Here is a 19,201-nt window from a genome sequence, read left to right on the forward strand (position 1 = left end):
CTAGATGGTGCACATTAACCACATCATCTACAGTGAACTTTTTTTTTCTTTTATTATCAAAAATACTTATTTTAACTTAATTTAGTGCAAAATGACATTTTAACTTAATTTAGTGCAAAATGTAACACAGATGAAAATACAGACATAAAATCAACCAAAATAAAAATAAACACAAACTCAAACTGCAACATAAGATAAAACGTCACTCATGCATACATGACAAAAATAAAGCAACTCAAAGGAACAAAACAAAACACAGACATCCATACATACATACAGTACACACAGAGAAACCATATCACTGCCCCAGCAATGACAATGGCTCCACATTACTATACGACAACTCAATGTACACCAGAAAAACAACACACAAAAAATACACAGTATCCATCATTACCAATTCCACACAAGCTTTCTGTTTTCACTCACTGTAATAAGAGTATTGTCTTTTAGAAACAGATCTTGGAAATTGTACACACCAAAACTGTCCTGTTTTTTTTTTTTTACACAAATTTAAATTTTTTACAACATTCTTTTTACATACATCAAACAACACCATTTCACTCCATGAATCATTTACATTTAATACAAACCCTAAACATCTCGACAATAAAGTCTTCAATTCAGCAAAAAACCCATACAAACCTACGCAGTCTACAGACAGATGCCTTAAATCCAGTGAACTAAAGAGCGGCCACAGAGCAAAAGAATGTGATGCATGGAGGTGGAGAAATTTGATAACATGACAATCTGGCAGCACTGTGACCTCAAGCAGGTCTTCAGTTCAAATCTCCCCCCTGGTCCTTTCTGTGTGGAGACTGCATGTTCTGTGGTAGAGCCCGAGGCCTAAGTGAGTTTGGTGAAGGTAGGAGTGTGTACAGGTAGATGTGACTAAAAACAACGCTTTATTAACCCAGGGACTGACCCCCATACTCACCCGGAAAGCTTGTAGGTGAATGTTGCTGCCTATCTTATGGTCCTGTAGATTCATGATGGTATCTGTGGTACTTATCTATCATTCTGTATATTCTGTAGTAGCCTATATCATTCTGTTAAATGCTGAATTGGGCCTGTATTGATAAATGCTTGCATTGCTAATTTTGACCTTTTTCCCCCCTTGGAATTGGTTTGCTGTTATTGAAATATTTGAAAAAAGTCCCTTAAAAAAAAAAAAAAAAAAAAAAGAAAACCCTGAATCTTTGTGTACAGAGTACAGTGAAAACACAAAAAAACCCAACACATCAGAAAAAAAAACATATCACAAATATCTGGTAACATAAGAGGTATGTATAAACTTTTTTGGGACAGTTCATATACAATATACGGTATACAGGTAAAACCACTCCTGTTACACTCCTGCTGCTGCTGCTACCACTACTACTATTACCATAATTACTACTACTACTACTTCTACTAATATCACTAGTGTCTACTAATACACTACTACTACTACTAGGCTACTACTACAACTACTACCAGTACTGCTAGTACTAGGCCTACCACTACTACTATTATGATTACTACTATTACTACTATTACTACAACTATGATTAGGCTTCTGCTACTACTGTTACTTCATCTACGATTACTACTTCTAGGCTAATACATACACAACAGTTGCATATAGTTATCATAGTACTCATGTAGGGACAGAATTTTTTATTTTTTATTTTTTAACAAACTGCTATTGTACTTTCAGAATGCATAACAACAATATAAACCACAGTAAACCAGCCAACCTGCACACATGCGCAGACTTTTGTTAAGTCCGTATTCTTTATTTAAGCTTTTTTTTTTTCCACATTTTTAGAAACATGGAAAAACATAATAATAATAATAATAATAATGATAATAATAATGAATAAATGAATAAACAAACAAATAAATAAATAAATAAATAAATAAATAAATAAATAAATAAATAAATAAATAAAATAAAAAGTGGCAGTCAATCGAAGGCATCCAGCCAGGACAGCATAAGTCCCTACTTCACATTTTATTTGAGCTTTTGATCCAAGGACTCTCTCTTTACCTGCATGTTAAGGCTGTTGGAGGTGTATTGTCTGAATTAAAATCAACCTTTATTCTGACAAGGATGTACCAAGAAAGTTCCAAAATAGGGTTATCCTTAGTAAAAGTGTTTCTTAGCAAATTCTTATGAAAATCATTATGCAGTGGGTGAGTGGTTTGAGGTTTGATTCCTGTGTTTTTCTGTGTGCAGTTTGCATGTTCTCCTCGTGTTTGCCTGGGTTTCCTAATGTACTGTTGTGTTTAATGAAATGCTGCCCTCTAATGGTTAAAGAAGCAAACACACATGCCTTTACATGACTACATGAAGGGTCAAACCACATATTGAACACTCTTGGGACCTGTACTCAGCAAACGTCACTCTCAGGTTGAACATATGTCTAACATATTGTTAAATATGTATTGTTAAATATGAACAAACACGGCAAAGAAGATTCAGATGATATGATTCAGTTAGTACATCAGCCATGTTTGTGAAAAAGGGGCTTGTACGGAGAACCTTGTTTCAGATTTGTGTTTTTTGTCTGACAACAGCGATATATTCCTTGTTCACTTCCACTCTTCAACTGTATCTTCCCTCCCTCCCTCCTCCTCCTCCCTCCCCCTCCCACCTCCTACTCCCTTCCCTTCCTCCTTCTCTTCCTCATCCTCCTCCGCTTCCTCCTCCTCCTCAGCTCCTCCAAAGCCTCCAGAGCCTGGTAGGAGGTCTAGGTGGGATGTTCCAGGCCAGTCGGAGGAGAAGAAGAAGGATCCGCTGAGCGAGTTCCTCAGTGTGGCTCGAAACCAGGCTATCTCCTATGGTGTCACTATAATATTCCTATAGCAACTTACAGTTTTGCTGTGATAGTTGCATAGTATCATTCATACAGTGGATTACCACAGTTGTTTTCATTTCGGGCTGATGAATAGTCTTTCTTCCAGATAAAAGCATGCCTATACAGAAGAAGAAAGCCACTCAACAATAGTAACAATAGTAATTAATTTATCTAACAGCCGTTGGTCTGTACAATGGAAGCCTCCGGCACAGAAACCTGTCTAACAGCCTGTCTATCCACCTGTCTATGTGAATATCTATGGGTTTGTCTGTAGGAGGAGCTAAGAGGACACACTATCTGTCTGTCTGTCTATACACCGGAGGCCGTGAAAGGAGAGACTATCTGTCTGTGTGTTTGTCTGCAGGAGGAGCTGAGAGGAGAGACAGAAAGAAAGAAAAGTAGAGTGATTATTAGTTAATGTGGATTCAGCATCTCAAGGTAAGACAAATCACCTAATGAATTCTCCTACATTTTAAATGCCTCATTTGTAGATTCTGCTGACTTTTATTTGAGAATCTGACGTGTATCAATGGGAACTATAGAGCAGTTCTGGCTTGTGAAGTGCATGTATCAGTGTTTTCCCCTAGAATGTTATTCTTCTCAGAGTGTAAGAACCTCTGAAACAGTATTTAGCGGTATCTATTTAGAATAAGGCAGATAAGAGAAAGGCTTTCAAATAGAGTAAAACAGCACCACCCAATGGGAGACAAAACCCTAAAGTACTCCATGTATCTATTTATCTATCAATCCGTAGTATTTGATGCTGCATGGCTGCATCCCTGGTGTTCAGGCTACATGATGGAGGTCCTGAGCTGGTGAGGGAGGTTCTTCTGGAGCGTGGATGGGAGGAATATGATAAAGGAGAGCAGGAGGAGGAGGACTGGAACCTCTACTGGCGGGCCTCTGCCTTCCGCAACTCGGAGTATCACAACCTCCTGCCATGGCAGCGCCTCAACCACCATCCAAAAACTGTTGGCATCACACGCAAGGTGACTGTTTGGCTGTGTTGTGTTCACTTTTTTTTTTCCTCCTTAAATGAATACAGTTAGTTTTTGGTAGAATGTCATGTTGGTCAACTTAGCCATTAAGTGACGAGATCATAGACACCAAAGTCATCCATGTGTCCCTGGTAGATGTTTGCCTGCAGTGCTCCATGCTAACAGTTTAGTCTGGCATTATCCAATGTAAGAAGCCTGACTAAAAAAACATGTTAGTGGTTTTTATTATATGGACTGTTGTAAATTTAAAAAAATTAAATATCATTAATTCAATATAGCTAATGTAGCAGGTTTATTTATGGAATTATTTCAGGTGAGCGACCACATATTTATCCACTGTGCAGTGATTTCTAACTGTACATCCATCACCTTAAAGGAATAGTTCACCCAAAAATAAAAATTCTGTCATCATCTACTCATCCTCATGCCAAATGAAACACAGGTGAAATTTGTTAGTCCATATAACACACAAGGAGGTTGCAGCACAACTTGGTAGCAGCCTTCTCCAAAACAACTGAAGTCAATGGGGACCTGTTCTTTAGAGTTCCAAAACAAAAGCAGCCAAACAATCACACTGTGAATAGAAAGACCTATACACCATTATTTGTTGCAAATCAATCAGCTGTAGTTAAGATTTGCACTAAATGATGGTGTAAATATACTGTAGGTCTTTTTGGAACTCTGAAGAACTGGTCCCCACTGACTTCAGTTGTTTTGGAGAAGGCTGCTATGGAGTTATGCTGGCAACCTCCCTGTGTGTTATATGGACAAACTTCACTTCACATTTTTGGGTGAGCTATTCCTTTAATCCTTTAAGTCCTGCTTCGAGAAAGTAGTCCCTGCTAGCTCAAAACACTACCTGATTTTTTTTGCCAATATACTATGCAAAACTGCCAGACTTAGGTCATTTAAAATAACTTGCCATTTAGCTTTAGAGCGGCTATAAAGAGCGCCTCTACACAGAAACCCAATAGAAACAGTCTCTAGGCTTTCTTTTCAATTAACATAAACATACTCTAAAAGAACGGTTTGTACTTCATTGGAAGGACTGCTTGGCACGCAACTTGAGGAGGATGAGATCCACATTTGGTTCGACTCTCTACAACTTCAGTCCGACCGCCTTCATCCTCCCCAACGATTACACCCGCTTCCTGTCCGAATACGCAAAAGAACGTCTGACCAGAGGGCCGTCGGCCTACTGGATCTGTAAGCCTGTGGATCTCTCCCGAGGCAGAGGGATTTTCATCTTTGAGGATATTAAAGACTTGGTCTATGACTCCTCTGTGATCGTCCAGAGGTATATCAGCAACCCACTACTCATCTCCGGCTACAAGTTTGACCTGAGGATCTATGTGTGCGTGAAGAGCTTCCACCCGCTGACTGTTTACATGCATCAGGAAGGCCTGGTGCGTTTCGCCACAGAGAAATACAACCTGTCATCCCTGAATAACCTCTACGCTCACCTCACCAACACCAGCATCAATAAGTTTGGTCCTTTCTACACGACCAACAAAGAGAGGGTGGGCCAAGGGTGCAAGTGGACCATGAGCAAGTTCCGATATTTCCTCCACAGCCAAGGCATCAACGAGCTTCTCCTTTGGCAGAGGATCAACAACATTGTCACGCTTACCCTCCTCACTATCGCTCCCTCTGTCCCGTCCAGTCCTAACTGTGTGGAACTGTTTGGCTTTGATATTCTCATTGATTCCAAGTTTAAACCCTGGCTACTGGAAGTCAACTACAGCCCCGCGTTGACTTTAGACTGCCAAGCGGACGTGTCAGTCAAGAAAGGGTTAATTAGTGATCTAATTGATCTGATGAACTACAGGTCGATTGACAGCCTGAGAGAGAGAGCCTACCAGGGACACAGGTACAAGCAGCCATGCTACCAGGCTAGCCAGGCCTCTCAAGTTTCAACGCTTGTCCTGTCTAAGTTTAAAGAATTTAAGTCCCAGAAGAGGAGGAGGAGTGGTAGCCAGTCCTCACAAACTCAGACGCTACCTCTGCTTAAAGTACTTTGCCAGCACCAGCCCCGCAAGATCAGCCAAAGCCAATCCAGGCAACATGTTCTGGTAGCCGGCTGCCAAAAATACCTCGACTTGAACAGGATACCTGCGGCCAGGGGCAGAATAATTAACGCCAACATTGCTACAGCCACTAAAACCCACACCGACCAGGCTCTGAACCCGATACTCAGCCTACACTCAAGGACAACCGCAGCAGTGGTAAACGGACACACACGCCCAGCTGTAGCATCGCGCCTGATGGACAACAGGGCGCTTTACATGAGGTCTGAGGTTACAAACCATGACGACACTGAAACTGAGATGGAGCCCTCAGGAGGAGCATACGTTTGCTCTGCAGTACCTGATAGCCCTCAGCTGGGGCTGGGAAGCCTGAGGTCCAAACCTGCTGCTGGGTCCTGGAAGCTCCCAAACATCCACAGGTAGATATTGCCGTCTTGCCTGTGGGTTTGTTGCTAGGGTTCGACCGATATTCAAACATTTAATTGAAAAGGGATTTACCCTAGCAATAGTTTTCTTGTTTATATTTTTGCATAGTAATTTTCAAATTTAAAGATATTCAATATCGGCGCAAAATATGGGCTATCAGCAGCTTCAATCCAAAAAAAAATTCATTATCAGTATCAGTCTTCAAAAACCCATATCGGTCAAACCCTATATATGAGTGTTTCTCAACGTGGGGTCCAGGGACCACCAGGGGTCCTTGAGGGGGTTCCAGGGGGTCCCCAGAAAATTGATGAATTGTTAAACTTCACTATTATTTAATTTACAAGAAGTGAACACAATTGTAGAATGAGAGAGAATGTAGAAGAATGACCGTTTTGATCATAGTTTCTCTGTTATCTCTCTACCTGCAATACAGATAGTCATGGAATTCAGGACAAAATCATATCTGACAATAAAAATATTCTCAGATTTGGGTCCGAGAGACAAAATCTCATCAAATGGGGGTCCGTGGCTCTGATGTGTAGTAAATTAGGGGTCCTTGATATGGAAAAGGTTGAGAATCACTGCTATATATGACATAACATGTACATAAAATAATAAAACCACACAGAAACAGCAAAACAAATACAAAAAGCCCTTTAAATATGGTATATTAACAAAAAATGTATTGTTGTGATTGATTCCCATTGCAAGATACAGGCCAGTAAAGCTTCCCTTGGAGGGAACCAGAGCACCGAACAGAGAGAACACTCCTCCCCTCAGAGTTGGAGACTTCATACTGACCTTCCCATTCAACAAAGCTACTCTGAAGGCCTCGCAAAACAAACTGGATGTGAAGCTGGCCATCCAGGAGCTTCACAAGTTGACTGGTCAGCTGGCCTCAGGCAGTAGACAGTCAGATAAGAAAAAATGGAGGAGAGAGGAGGACAAGGTGAAGAAGGACGAAGGTGTCAGGACATGTGATGGTGAAGAAGACTTTGAGTCATTGTTCTGGGGGCCAAAGGACCCTCTGCTGCTCAGTCAGTGCTTCCCCCCCAGTGAAGAGTAACCAAACCCCACCTAAATCTTTGGTGAAGCCTGACACCTAATGGTGAAAATTATGGCACTGAACCGGCCACCTGCTATTGGCTGATGTTTGTGCCAGGTGATGTCACCTTCCATAGAGTACAACAGGTGGTGACATCACCTGGCACAAAGACCAGCCAATAGCAGATGTCCAGTGCAGTACCCTACTTTTCACCATTAAATGTCAGGCTTCACCAAAGATTTGGGTTTGGGGTTTAGTTACTCTTTAAAGCAGTACTCCTTGATATTCTGTTTTTTTTATTTGCATTTTTAATTTTGCTGTGGTGTTGCTGCACTGCACTTTCCAGAGATCACCTGTCAATCAAACAGTGTGTCCAGTACTGTGACATCTTTTTCCTTGGATTTTCTGCTGATGCAGTTTGAGTTTCTCTTTTCTTTGTCTGTTCAGCCATGATGGCTATCACTGCTCATGCTAACTACCCAGTTCTTCTTCTGTTTACTCCAAACCATGAAAATTATATAAATTATGTGAATTATATGAAAATGTTGTGGATTATTACTTTAAACAAACCCTTTGAATTTCTGTACTGAAAGGCTTTTGATTGGTCTGCCACAAAGACCAAATACAGGAGGGAAAACAGAAGAGCTTATTCATTGTCATGACATTTATGTTCATATTAACTAACAGTATTCTTAAGCTCTCCTTTTGTTCTTGTCTTTTCACATTTTTAACAGTAGAACTCGCAACAGGCGGCAGCTGTTGAGAGTGCAGTGCAGGCGTATGCTTTATGCACAAATCATATTCCTTAGCGCTGTTATGGTCCCAAACTGAATGGACACATGGCACATGAAATTATGGATGCACTGATCAGCTGGCTGATTAACAACAGCACATGTTAAAAGTGCACATCAAGCATAAACAGTAAAATTTCAATGTAGCCCTGTGTTTGTGTGGTTGCATGACACTGCTGCCTACCCCTGTGGAAATAAATATTTTTTTTATCCAAAGGAAGCTATTACATGTTGGTGTGTTCTTGATGAAACAGGTTTTCATTGAGGCTCTGCATAAGCTACGCCTTCTCTTTCTCTAATTGTTTTTATTCAGCTAATCAGAAATTCTAATTAATCTAACCAAACACTCATGTCAGAAATGAATATATGTGAGCTATCAGTGTTTAACAGTTCAAGATAATGAATGAATACAATAATCAAACCAATCAGAAAGAGTGAAATGAAATGACCAAGTCACTCTGAAATTGTATGCCACATTTTACATTAAAATAACAATAAATAAATAGGATATCATACATTATCAGTCTGTGAGTGTCTGTGACCCTGTGTATCCATGCCTAAATCCCCGTGCCTGACATTGCTTTTGCTTTTCTATGCTGGCGCCATCTGCAGGAGAAGAATGGGCTGGGTTGACTTGTGTACTGTTGACAAGGTACGATGCTAGCCAGTTTGCTATATTTCCTAAGTAGCAAGTTAGGAGTGCTAGATTATGCCTGAATTCATCAGACAGCACATCAAGATTAGTGACAAATGTTGGGGCATGAATTTGACAAACTGAATTATTGGAAGGTGGAACTAGGGGAACAGTTGCATATTGGAGCTTTTTTTTGTCATCAATTTTTTTTATTGACATTTTACTATGAAAGAGATGTGGCCATACATTCATTAACAGCAGAGAGAAGTGAACAAAAAAATATATATATATATGAATTTTCACATTTTCAGATCCTCCCATTTAATACGAATATCAACTCAGATGTTGATCTCGCATATTGGAGCTTTAAAGAGCAGATGGGTCTGTTCTCTATTACAATATAAACAGCCTGTATTGAATTACTGTCAGTGGGCACATGAGCACGAATACCGAATATAGGCTTATAATACATTGCTGATCAATTTAGAACGTCTATTGGCTGATTATAATTGGTGGCCTATTAATCCCTACTTGAAACATTAAGCAAAAGAATGAACCCCCTACCCGCCCCCAAACACACACACACACACACACACACACACACACAGAGTCATTTAATATGAGTGATGGAGACTCCGTCCTTTTCCTTGATGCGTACTCTGCCTGATGAGTACTTAGTTTCCTGTTGTCCGTTTGGGTAGATGGTCTTGACTGTCCCATTAGGATACTCTCTCCTCTTATACTGGGAAGTGTGGATCTCTCTCTGACCGTTGGGGAAATCTACCGTCTTCTCACCTGACCTGGAAAAGGAAGAGTGGTGAGCTGGCAAGCTAGGCACTGATGGACATGTACAAGTCGCATGAATCGTGAGAGCAGGGATGAACAAAATGCCCTACTTGCATGGGAATTGAATTATGCGGAGACCTAATGTACCATATTTCCTCTAATATTGGCCCGGGCCTTTATTTACCTCAGCTGCAGAGGGTACCAGGCCTTTATTGGAAGCAGGCTTATATTAGAGACAGGCCTTTATTTCTAATTCCCTCTGTTTGATAAGTATGTTCGCTCATATTTTAGTACAAAGCCTCCTTGTTTTCTGATCTGCTTCTATTGGGGTACGTTAGGTAGCCGTTTTTTTGTTACTGCAATGCATTACCGATAATTATGGTAATTGACGACGGCATGCTCCAGAGACTTCCGCAGGCCGAGCCATCTTGTGGCATACTGCCATCTTGTGGCACTTGTGCATTACTACAAACTACAGTTACATTATATAACAGGCACCAGGAGTTTACTGGTATCCACCGTTGTTTTTTCCTTTGTTTTTTTCTCTGGCCTGTATTTGGGGCCGGCCTTTATTTGTTCGTGTCGACCACGGCCCCGGCCATTATCGGAAACCCGGCTTTTAATTGCCACTATTAGAGGAAATACGGTAATTAATGCTTTTCCCAACCTTTCTTTGTGAATTGCTTGGATTGCCTTTCTCTATAGATTGCACTACTGCCTCCAGTTTTCATGACAGTAGGAAAATAGACATCGCATTTAGATGAAGAAGAAAAATAAATTGTGCCAAAAACAAATTATGGCTGAAATTGGTCAATTTGATTTGCGTAGGATTAGTATTCTTTATTAGATTCATACTTCTGTCTTCACGAAAACAGGAGGTAATTTGCATCAGAATTTTTACATAGCAGATATGCACAGGATTAAAATCACTGATTATCTCCGCAATTATGACAAATCACTAGATGCCCCCAGGTTATATTAGTCCCATGCAAATAGGGCTGAAGAAAGCAACAAGGCACCATTATGTTTACCTTTAAAGGACCAATATGTAATATATTTACTGTACTAAATCATAAAATGACCATGATATGTCATCAGAGATTAAGGAAACATGCTAAGTTGAAAAACTGGCGTCTCCAACAACAATGCTAAGACAGTTCTCGAGACAGTATGTTCTCCTTTGAAATTTCCGTTCCGGAGCGGAACATCTGTTTTTGTTTTGGTCTGTGTGACTCCCCCTACTGCCCATTTCGACACCCCGGGTTGCCAGATATGAAACAAATTGGCATGCAAACACAGCATACTGCAGCCATGGAAGCAAGCAAATGAACTGGATCAAGTGAGATGGATTCTACCTGACCGAAAAAGCCTTGTCCTCTTTCGAAAAAGCTCCATGACCAGATCCGTGGCAAAATACGGGTAAATATTGGAGATGCATTTGAAAGATGGAGACTGAGACTGAACATATCTTATCCAACATTTACTATTCTGATGCTACGAGCTGCAGCTAATGGAAAATGCTACCGCTAACAAACTTGACTAAACACAAATCAAGTAACATAATCGGAATATTGAGTTGCGATTACAGCCGATCAAGCTGGCAGATGGCAGGACACATGAACCGGACACAGGACGTCGGAACCAGACGCCAAATGTGGACTAAACGACGCGATTACAACCTGCACACACACTGGATATGAGGAACACCATGGTCTGCTGACAAATGTAAGTCACTATGATACCGTAGTTTCATTCCCTTCTGTACCCCACTCTCTGTCGGCGGCTGGCTATGTACCGACAAAGTGAAGCTAATTTGCTAGGCTAGGTTACATACCGTAGCTTAGTAGCTGTACAGGAGCCTGACCGGAGTCTCCGGTCTGCCGTGTTGCAGGGGGCTGGGGGCCGGGGAACGGGAACTTCAAGCCGAACGATCGGCGGTGCTCCCGGGAGCTCCGGGTGTCGCGCTCCCCTCCCTCCCACTCTTAGCTCTTTTAGCCTCGTCTGTTATAGGCTTCTTGTTTTGGTGCCAGCAGTTCCAGCAGTCAGAGTCCTGTCTTCATGTTACCACTATCTACCATACTGATTAGCTTCACGCTCTTCAATCTATGAAAATGGAAACTGCATCTGTTTTCACCTGGCAACCCGCGTGAGCTTCGAGTCTGGGGAGGAGGGGGTGGGGGGAGACAACTCTCTCTAATGTTTTGATTTTGGACTGCAGTACCCATTTTAAACGCTGGGTGTCATTGTTACATATAGGTCCTTTAAATGAGTATGATTTTCTAATGTGCTTTTCCCAGGTGAGGGAATGCATTACAGTAATGGATGGAGGCAGGAATGGACGGATGACTCAAGAATGCACTTTTGCTTTATATAGAAGGAATGAGTGTGACAAAAGATTCTGCACACTTTTGCAACTGCTGGAAGGCAGAGTGTGCGTCGCTGAGCATTCAGATCACCGCTTGTGACGCAAAAAGCCATAAATACTCAGATAGAGAGTCATAGTTGCATTAAGGTGTATATATGTCTAAAATGCCCTCCAATAATGCCACTAAAATCAGAATACTCCATGTCTTAAAGGAATAGTTCACTCAAAAATGAAAATTCTGTCATCATCTACTCACCCTCATGCCAAATGAAACACAGGTGAAATTTGTTAGTCCATATAACACACAGGGAGGTTGCCAGCACAACTTGGTAGCAGCCTTCTCCAAAACAACTGAAGTCAATGGGGACCTGTTCTTTAGAGTTCCAAAACAAAAACAGCCAAACAATCACACTGTGGACAGAAAGACCTATACACCATTATTTGTTGCAAATCAATCAGCTGTAGTTAAGATTTGCACTAAATGATGGTGTAAATATACTGTAGGTCTTTTTGGAACTCTGAAGAACTGGTCCCCACTGACTTCAGTTGTTTTGGAGAAGGCTGCTATGGAGTTGTGCTGGCAACCTCCCTGTGTGTTATATGGACAAACTTCACCTGTGTTTCAACTGGCATGAGGGGGAGTAGACGATGACAGAATTTTCATTATTGGGTGAACTATTCCTTTAAGGTGTATATATGTCTAAAATGCCCTTCAATAATGCGACTAAAATCAGAATACTCCATGTCTTAATGCGATTATGCTTACTCCAACTATGACCTTATTCGGGTTGAGGTAATCAGAAAATGCTGTTTACATGGCAATTTCTTATTCAGACTATTGTCTTAATATCGGATTATTGCTGTCCATGTAAACGTAGTCATTGGGTTTGGGGTTGGAGTAAGCTCTCTCTATTCTTTTGCCCAAGAAAGCAGTGAAGGCAGTGACCTACTGAGTGAAGACTCACCCAGCCTAGAAGAACTTGTCAATAAAAGCCCCTTCTCTGTTTTGACTTCAACATTGTCTCTCGCCTCTACTTTCCCACAGAGGGTCCGACCCATGGTTCCCTCACATTATTGTATTGGATGACTTTAATTCTTTAATTTCCAGTTGGTCACGTTATGCATGTCTACTCTTAGATATATACAGAACATTGTTTATACAATATGCCAAACATGTTGACACCATAAACACCATAAATTGGACATAATTCCCCTAATTATTCTTTTTTTTTTTCTTATACTGCTCATTTATACTTTTCATTAACCATGTTCAGGAAATAGTCAGATTTTTCCAGCTTTGTGTCTTTATTTTGGTGGTTAAATTTGTCTTAAATCCAATGTTAAGTGTTAAGTACAAAATTTGACTTTCTGAAACCTGCAGGTACCCAAAGCTAACAATTTAATGAATTTGTAGTTACAAGTCCAGTGAGTGCAGTCTTACTGTGAAAGGCAAACCAAAGTGCCATCGGGGAAGACCGTCTCCTCTCGGCCGTTGGGCTCCAAACACTTGATGGTCTGGTCTGGAAACAGGATCTCTCTCTTCCCGCCAGGGTGACGCTTCTCTGTTGCAGAGGGAGACATATTATAAGCCACGGTAAATGTCATTTACTGGCAAATTTGTGCCCTTCTGTTTTCTGACAATGAAATAAATTAGGGTTGGACCGATATATTGGTGTGCTAGTGTATTTTGAGTGAGTCATTTTTCTAAGCTTGCTTTTTCGCATTAACTTTTTTTTTTTTTTTAATCTTTTTTGTTGTTTGTGTTTCCTCTGATATGGGGAGGGATAATTTTGTATTATTTGTGAAGCACTTTGTAACTCTGTTTTGAAAAGTGCTATATAAATAAAGTCTATTATTATTTTTGCTGGTTGAATCCTTTTAGTTAAAATGGGATAATATGATGGGTATGATGCAGTTTAACTTATTACCAATTTATTGTAGAGTTTATCAGTACTACACTGATTGTCTATAGAATGACTTTAACCTGAATTGATTCTAATGGGACATTTTGATCAGATTCCACACAAGTATGAATGAAAATGTTTATGATTATGATGACCGTTATTCTTATCATTATTCTGTCTTTCAATGGAGAGTTTTAATGTCCCATGCTGTTTCAGAGACTTTTCCACGGACAAGAATAAAACTCAAAACATTGAATACTTGTAATTTTTGTAATTGTTTGGCATGAAAATGGTCATGTCTAAAGATATTTTATATCAGCACAAAATATAAGCTATCAGCAGCTACAATCCCAAAATATCTGCATTGGTATCATGTGTTCTCAAACTGACCTGTAGTTACAGTTTTTTCTGATTGCTTAGGCACTATCTTTGAAACTATAGGCTATTTTTGCAAAAGCAAACAATTCTTGCAAAACTCTTCAAACTCTTTTAAAAATTGTGTTTTTGCGTCAATACAGTTCACACAAACCATCATTTAAATAAGCACACGAAGCACCAACTACGCACTGATAGTATAAATGAAAAACACTTGTGGCTTTTGCTTTCTCTGTGTACAGGGCATAGCAGTTTGAAATAAAGTTTTGTCATACATGTAGTAAACACACATACACACAGGTATCCAAATGTGTAAAGTATGGATGTGTATTCTGAACATAACACACTATCAATACAAATAAGGGGAAAAAGTTATTTATTTTTTTTCTCTCAAAATGTTCTACAGTAACACTCCTCAAACAACAAAAGCGCAGTAGAAGAAAACAAAAACATTTGTGCTAGAAAAAAAGAACAGAAAAAAATAGGCTAAATCTCGCCTTCTCTGTGGGTCTGGACATAAGTTTACAATGTTGCTAGAAGTGTGTTATTACTGTAAATTGCAAACTGGGTGTAAAGCAGTGAGTTGTGTTTACAGTTTTGCAAAAAGTGTGCTATAAAATGACAAACTGAGTGTAAAGCAGAGAACGTGCATTCAGTTTGGCACACTTGGTAAATGCATTGGCTACAAGTGTTAATGGTTTCAGAGATAGTGCTTCAAGAATCACTGTTAGTGTTTAAGCATTCAGAAAAAACTGTAATATAAAACCCAGCGTAAGCTCTATCTGCTGTCAGACACATTCATGCTTACCAATCTGCTTGTTGGGGAAGTGAAGGACCTGCAGACCACTTGGGTAGGTGGTATGTGTTGTCTGTGCATCAGCATAGTAGTACACCTGCAATACACAAGCACAGTCTGTAGTAGTACAAACAAATTACAGTTGGTTGTCTCTGTTACAGAGACAAGCAGTTATACTATTAATCTGATTATTTTGTTAGGGAAAAGATTTACTTTTTAAAGCTGCTGATGTGGACTCCTTGAATATCAATCAATTTAGAATGTTCATTAAACGTCATTTTATTATGGAAGGATATATTGCAAACACAAATGATGACGTTAAAAAACATTTAGAAAGGTGGGAAAGGTTTATTGAAGCGGAAGGCTGGTAAGAAGTTTGTATTTCACTAAAAAAAAACATGTAGAATTTGATTTTTTTTTGTTGTTTTTTTCTCCTCCAATGTTTTGTTACTTATTTAGGTTGTTAGGCCTACTGATATATGTTGTGATGATATATGGTATGTGTTTGTGTTTATTATTTTGGTTTGTTGTAGTGTGACTTAGTGTGTTAAGTTTGATTTGTGTTTATTGTTTGTTTGTCTTCTGGTGATTTATGTCATGTTTTTGTTAAATTAAAAAAAACAAAAAAAAACAAATTACAGTTAGCAGAACACCTACAAGATAATAACCTACAAAGACAAAGGTCATAGTTTAACAGCTAGGTTATACAAAAACAAACTCAAAGTAGGCTGTTGCTTGAGTCCTATTATAAAAATGTTTTTTCCACATTTGGGGGAAAGAAGACAATCATCCATATTGAAAAGTATGCAAGTTACTGAGCTTAATTGAGACCATACCACACTGTTTAAAATGATTGAAAAACATGTCGAAAAGTTGCTGTGTTGTGGATCGTACTTCCAACAAGTGTAAAAATCCCTATCTCCGGTTCTCAGAAACGTTAGCAGTTTACTGCCATCTAGCCACTGAGTTGGTGGCAGATTGGACAGTGGAGTCACTCATTCAAGTTAGCAGCATAGGTAAACAGGACTTCCATCAAAACCCAAATAATGTGATAAGTGATCTCTGGGAAGTGCAGCGCAGAAACACCACAGTAATGACACCTTAGCACCAAAGATGGCAGCAAAAAAAAAAAAAAATGAAGGAATTCAGGCTGTCACTGATTACCACTTTAACACAAGTCCTAAAATTAATTTGTTTGACATAGTTACAGTAAAGGTAAAAAAAAACAAAACGTAGTGACAGTTCTCACCACTTTCCCATCTGCCAATATGTGTTTGACATCTCCGTTGAAGAATGTGACTGTTACCGTCTTCTGATCAGCAGAAATCTCTTTCCGTGTCCCGTTAGCAAAAGTCACCAGTCTGCAGCCATTAGACAGAACTTGCTCTGTCTGAGTAGACAAAGAAATCCTCATCAGTGTTGTGTTTACAATATGGAGGTCAATCTGGACTGGATGGTGATTTGTAGATTTACCCTGACATACGTTATAGGGTACATTATAGAAGAGTAAAGAATGTATCAGGTCAACTTATTCAAATCACTTACCCTGTTTTTGATTGGCCTTATCTATTCTAAACTACAGGTAAGACATTTTATTGAAATTCTAAATTAATTTGCTTTTAAGGCTTGTTGATGAACATAGTTTCTTTTTTACTTAATCAGGTAGTCTCTTTGATATCCAGAACAAAAAATGACAAAGAAAACACACAATACGATTCCATCAAACAGTCAGCAGCATAAAGTAACATTACACATTATAAAATTCAAAATTCATAGAAAATGTGAGATCATTCATTGCATTATAATCACTTTTGGGGCAGGAAATTCTAATTTCAGTGCTTTGCAGTCTGCTCCGTTAATAAAGTGCGTAGTAGCAGATTCCAACTAACTAAACAAACCAGACCTGTGAATTGGTAGTGCACTTACTGGATTTAAAGGAAAAATCCACACTAAACACTTAAACACTGTTAAACAGCGATTTGTGATGTACTTTGCATTCCTGTGTCCATTTTGTTGTCTGGTGCATTTTTCTTATTTCTTTTTATTATAGAAGATTCTTCCGCTATCTAAACCATCAGTAATAAATGTCATGTTTTGGTGTCAGCCCCACAGCATCAAAGAGCGAGGGCTTCTCTCTAGTCTAATGAACAAGTTTCAAATTTTAAATTAATAAATAATTCATTCATTAAATTCATTCATTTTTGTCCCTGTGTGCTTCCTATTTCAGTGTCAGCGTTTCCCTAGGAGAAATGTGTTAGTCAAGGTAGTAGTGGTAACCTAAATGCCTAAATAAATAACATAACTTAATGTTTTCTGCCATATCTGTTTAATATGCAAGGATAAAACTAGAAATAACCGCCTCGCGGTTGTATGCCTCGGCCAATAACTTTGTTTTATCATTGCAAGGACAGTCTTTATTTATTGAACATATATAATTAATGTGATTATTAGGTCAACTTAAAGGATTTTGGTGTCTGCAAAAGTAAGTGACAGCACTTCCACCGTTTTTGTAGAATGACCCAAGATCGTTTTCTCAGCTACAGTGGTAAGCAAAACATTATGATGTAATTTTATCTTATTAGACATTTGTGTGAAATTTTGTCATAATTAGCGTATGAATTCTTGAGTTATTGCCAAAAACGTCTTTTCTGAGGTCACAGTGTCCTTGACCTTTGACCTTTGACCATCAAATTCTAATCAGTTCATCCTTGAGTCCAAGTGGACATTTGTGCCAGATGTAATGAAATTCCCTCCAGGCGTTCCTGAGATATCGCGTTCATGAGAATGGGACGGACGTGAGATCACAATGACCTTGACCTTTGACCTTTGAACCCCAAAATCTAATCAGTTCATCCTTGAGTCCAAGTGGACGTTGGTGCCAAATTTGAAGAAATTCCCTCAAGGCGTTCCTGAGATATCGCGTTCACGAGAATGGTACGTACGGACGGACGACCCGAAAACATAATGCCTCCGGCCATGGCTGTCGCCAGCGCGAAGGCATAAAAACTTGATTAAATTAGTTTGAGTTGCTTTTGTAAAATTCATATCAGCTTACTTGTAGGCTAACAAAGTATGCCAGTAAATATAGACACATAATTTGAGGTTGCGTATGGACTTACTTAATGGACTTAATTAATGGACTTAGGTAGTTTGAATCACCCAAAGAAATCTGCAACGGAATTTTCCGCCAGCAAAGGATTCAGTCCAACACTGATCCCCTGTGTATTTGTCCAATCGCCAAACCCTGATGCCTACCTTTGACTGAAGGCAAAGGTTCACACCCGTTCTCTGGGGGTTGTCAAAAGGCATTCTGGGAAACGTGGGAAATCACTAACTGAAGTACGAGGCAGGTAATGGGAAGGCGGGAACACTAAAAATGTAAATTACAACCCTTCATCACAAGATAAGTCCTGGAATGCATTGAACAGCACAAATGGATGATATCTAACAGAGTAAGAGTATCTGAGTGTGGATTTTTCCTTTAAAAGACTGTAGAGATGCAAATATGATGAAATGCATTTTTGTTTCAAGCTCACCTGCCCATCAGGGTAGATTATCTCCTCACATATGTGTGTTGGGATGTTCCCCACCTGTGGTCCTGAAGTCTATTGAGTACAATAACGCTTTGATTAGACCAATGTATATATATGTAAAATTCTGGGGGAAACACTGAATACTTGCAATTTTTGGGATTTTTTTTGCCAGGACAGTGGTCAACTTAAAAGATATCAGCAGCTTCAATCAAAAAATATCAGTATAACTAATATCCATCAAACCCTATTGTGTACTTTCCTATCAGTCTTAAGAGCTTTTCACACTGTCCATTCTCAGGCAAGGCTTATCTTCATGTGTCACCTTTGACTTGGGCTCAGAAGAGGAGGATTTGGTGAGTGAGGGTGTCCGTTGGCTGTTGGGCGTGGTGCTCTGCCCTGGTGTTTGACCTTTAACCCCTGTGCTCTGAGACCTGGTGCTGCTGTGCTGTTTATCCACACAGCGATCATGGTGGCCAAGGGTGTCCTCTGAACTTCCTGAGTGCAACGAGAGACCCTCTGTTGTAGAGAATAAAGAGATGAACTATGTGATGACAGTGGAGAACACACATACAATATATTGTCATTGTTGGTTTTATTTGTTGTGGCTTGTCTTTATATTTGATAGTTATTTTGTATGGACTATGTGATGTTTTTATTAGAAACAGTGCCTTATAACCA

General features: G+C 39.6%; 2 protein-coding genes across 2 annotated transcripts in view; one reads left to right on the forward strand and one right to left on the reverse strand.

Annotated features, from left to right (window-relative positions):
* Positions 1–3,610: 3,610 nt before the first annotated feature.
* ttll2 (tubulin tyrosine ligase-like family, member 2) lies at positions 3,611–7,360 on the forward strand. The gene is made up of 3 exons (XM_071530874.1): positions 3,611–3,832; positions 4,888–6,287; positions 7,012–7,360. Exons 1-3 carry the CDS (start codon positions 3,611–3,613, stop codon positions 7,358–7,360), a joined length of 1,971 nt encoding a protein of 656 aa, XP_071386975.1.
* A 1,696-nt stretch (positions 7,361–9,056) lies between these two features.
* LOC139653874 (centrosomal P4.1-associated protein) overlaps positions 9,057–19,201 on the reverse strand; it is a 29,193-nt gene continuing 19,048 nt past the window's right edge. The window contains exons 10-15 of the mRNA XM_071530875.1: positions 18,846–19,039; positions 18,527–18,595; positions 16,240–16,380; positions 15,003–15,087; positions 13,357–13,477; positions 9,057–9,564 (exon numbers count right to left, since the gene is read on the reverse strand). Of these exons, the coding sequence (XP_071386976.1) occupies positions 9,375–9,564; positions 13,357–13,477; positions 15,003–15,087; positions 16,240–16,380; positions 18,527–18,595; positions 18,846–19,039 (800 nt within the window). The 3' untranslated portion in view covers positions 9,057–9,374. The remainder of the gene's footprint in view (positions 9,565–13,356; positions 13,478–15,002; positions 15,088–16,239; positions 16,381–18,526; positions 18,596–18,845; positions 19,040–19,201) is intronic.

This window comes from Centroberyx affinis, unplaced genomic scaffold, assembly GCF_046629955.1.
Source record: "Centroberyx affinis isolate AG114_WGS23_722 - 3 ecotype Tasmania unplaced genomic scaffold, CSIRO-AGI_Caff_v1 ptg001995l_1, whole genome shotgun sequence".
Classification (NCBI taxonomy): Eukaryota; Metazoa; Chordata; class Actinopteri; order Beryciformes; family Berycidae; genus Centroberyx; species Centroberyx affinis.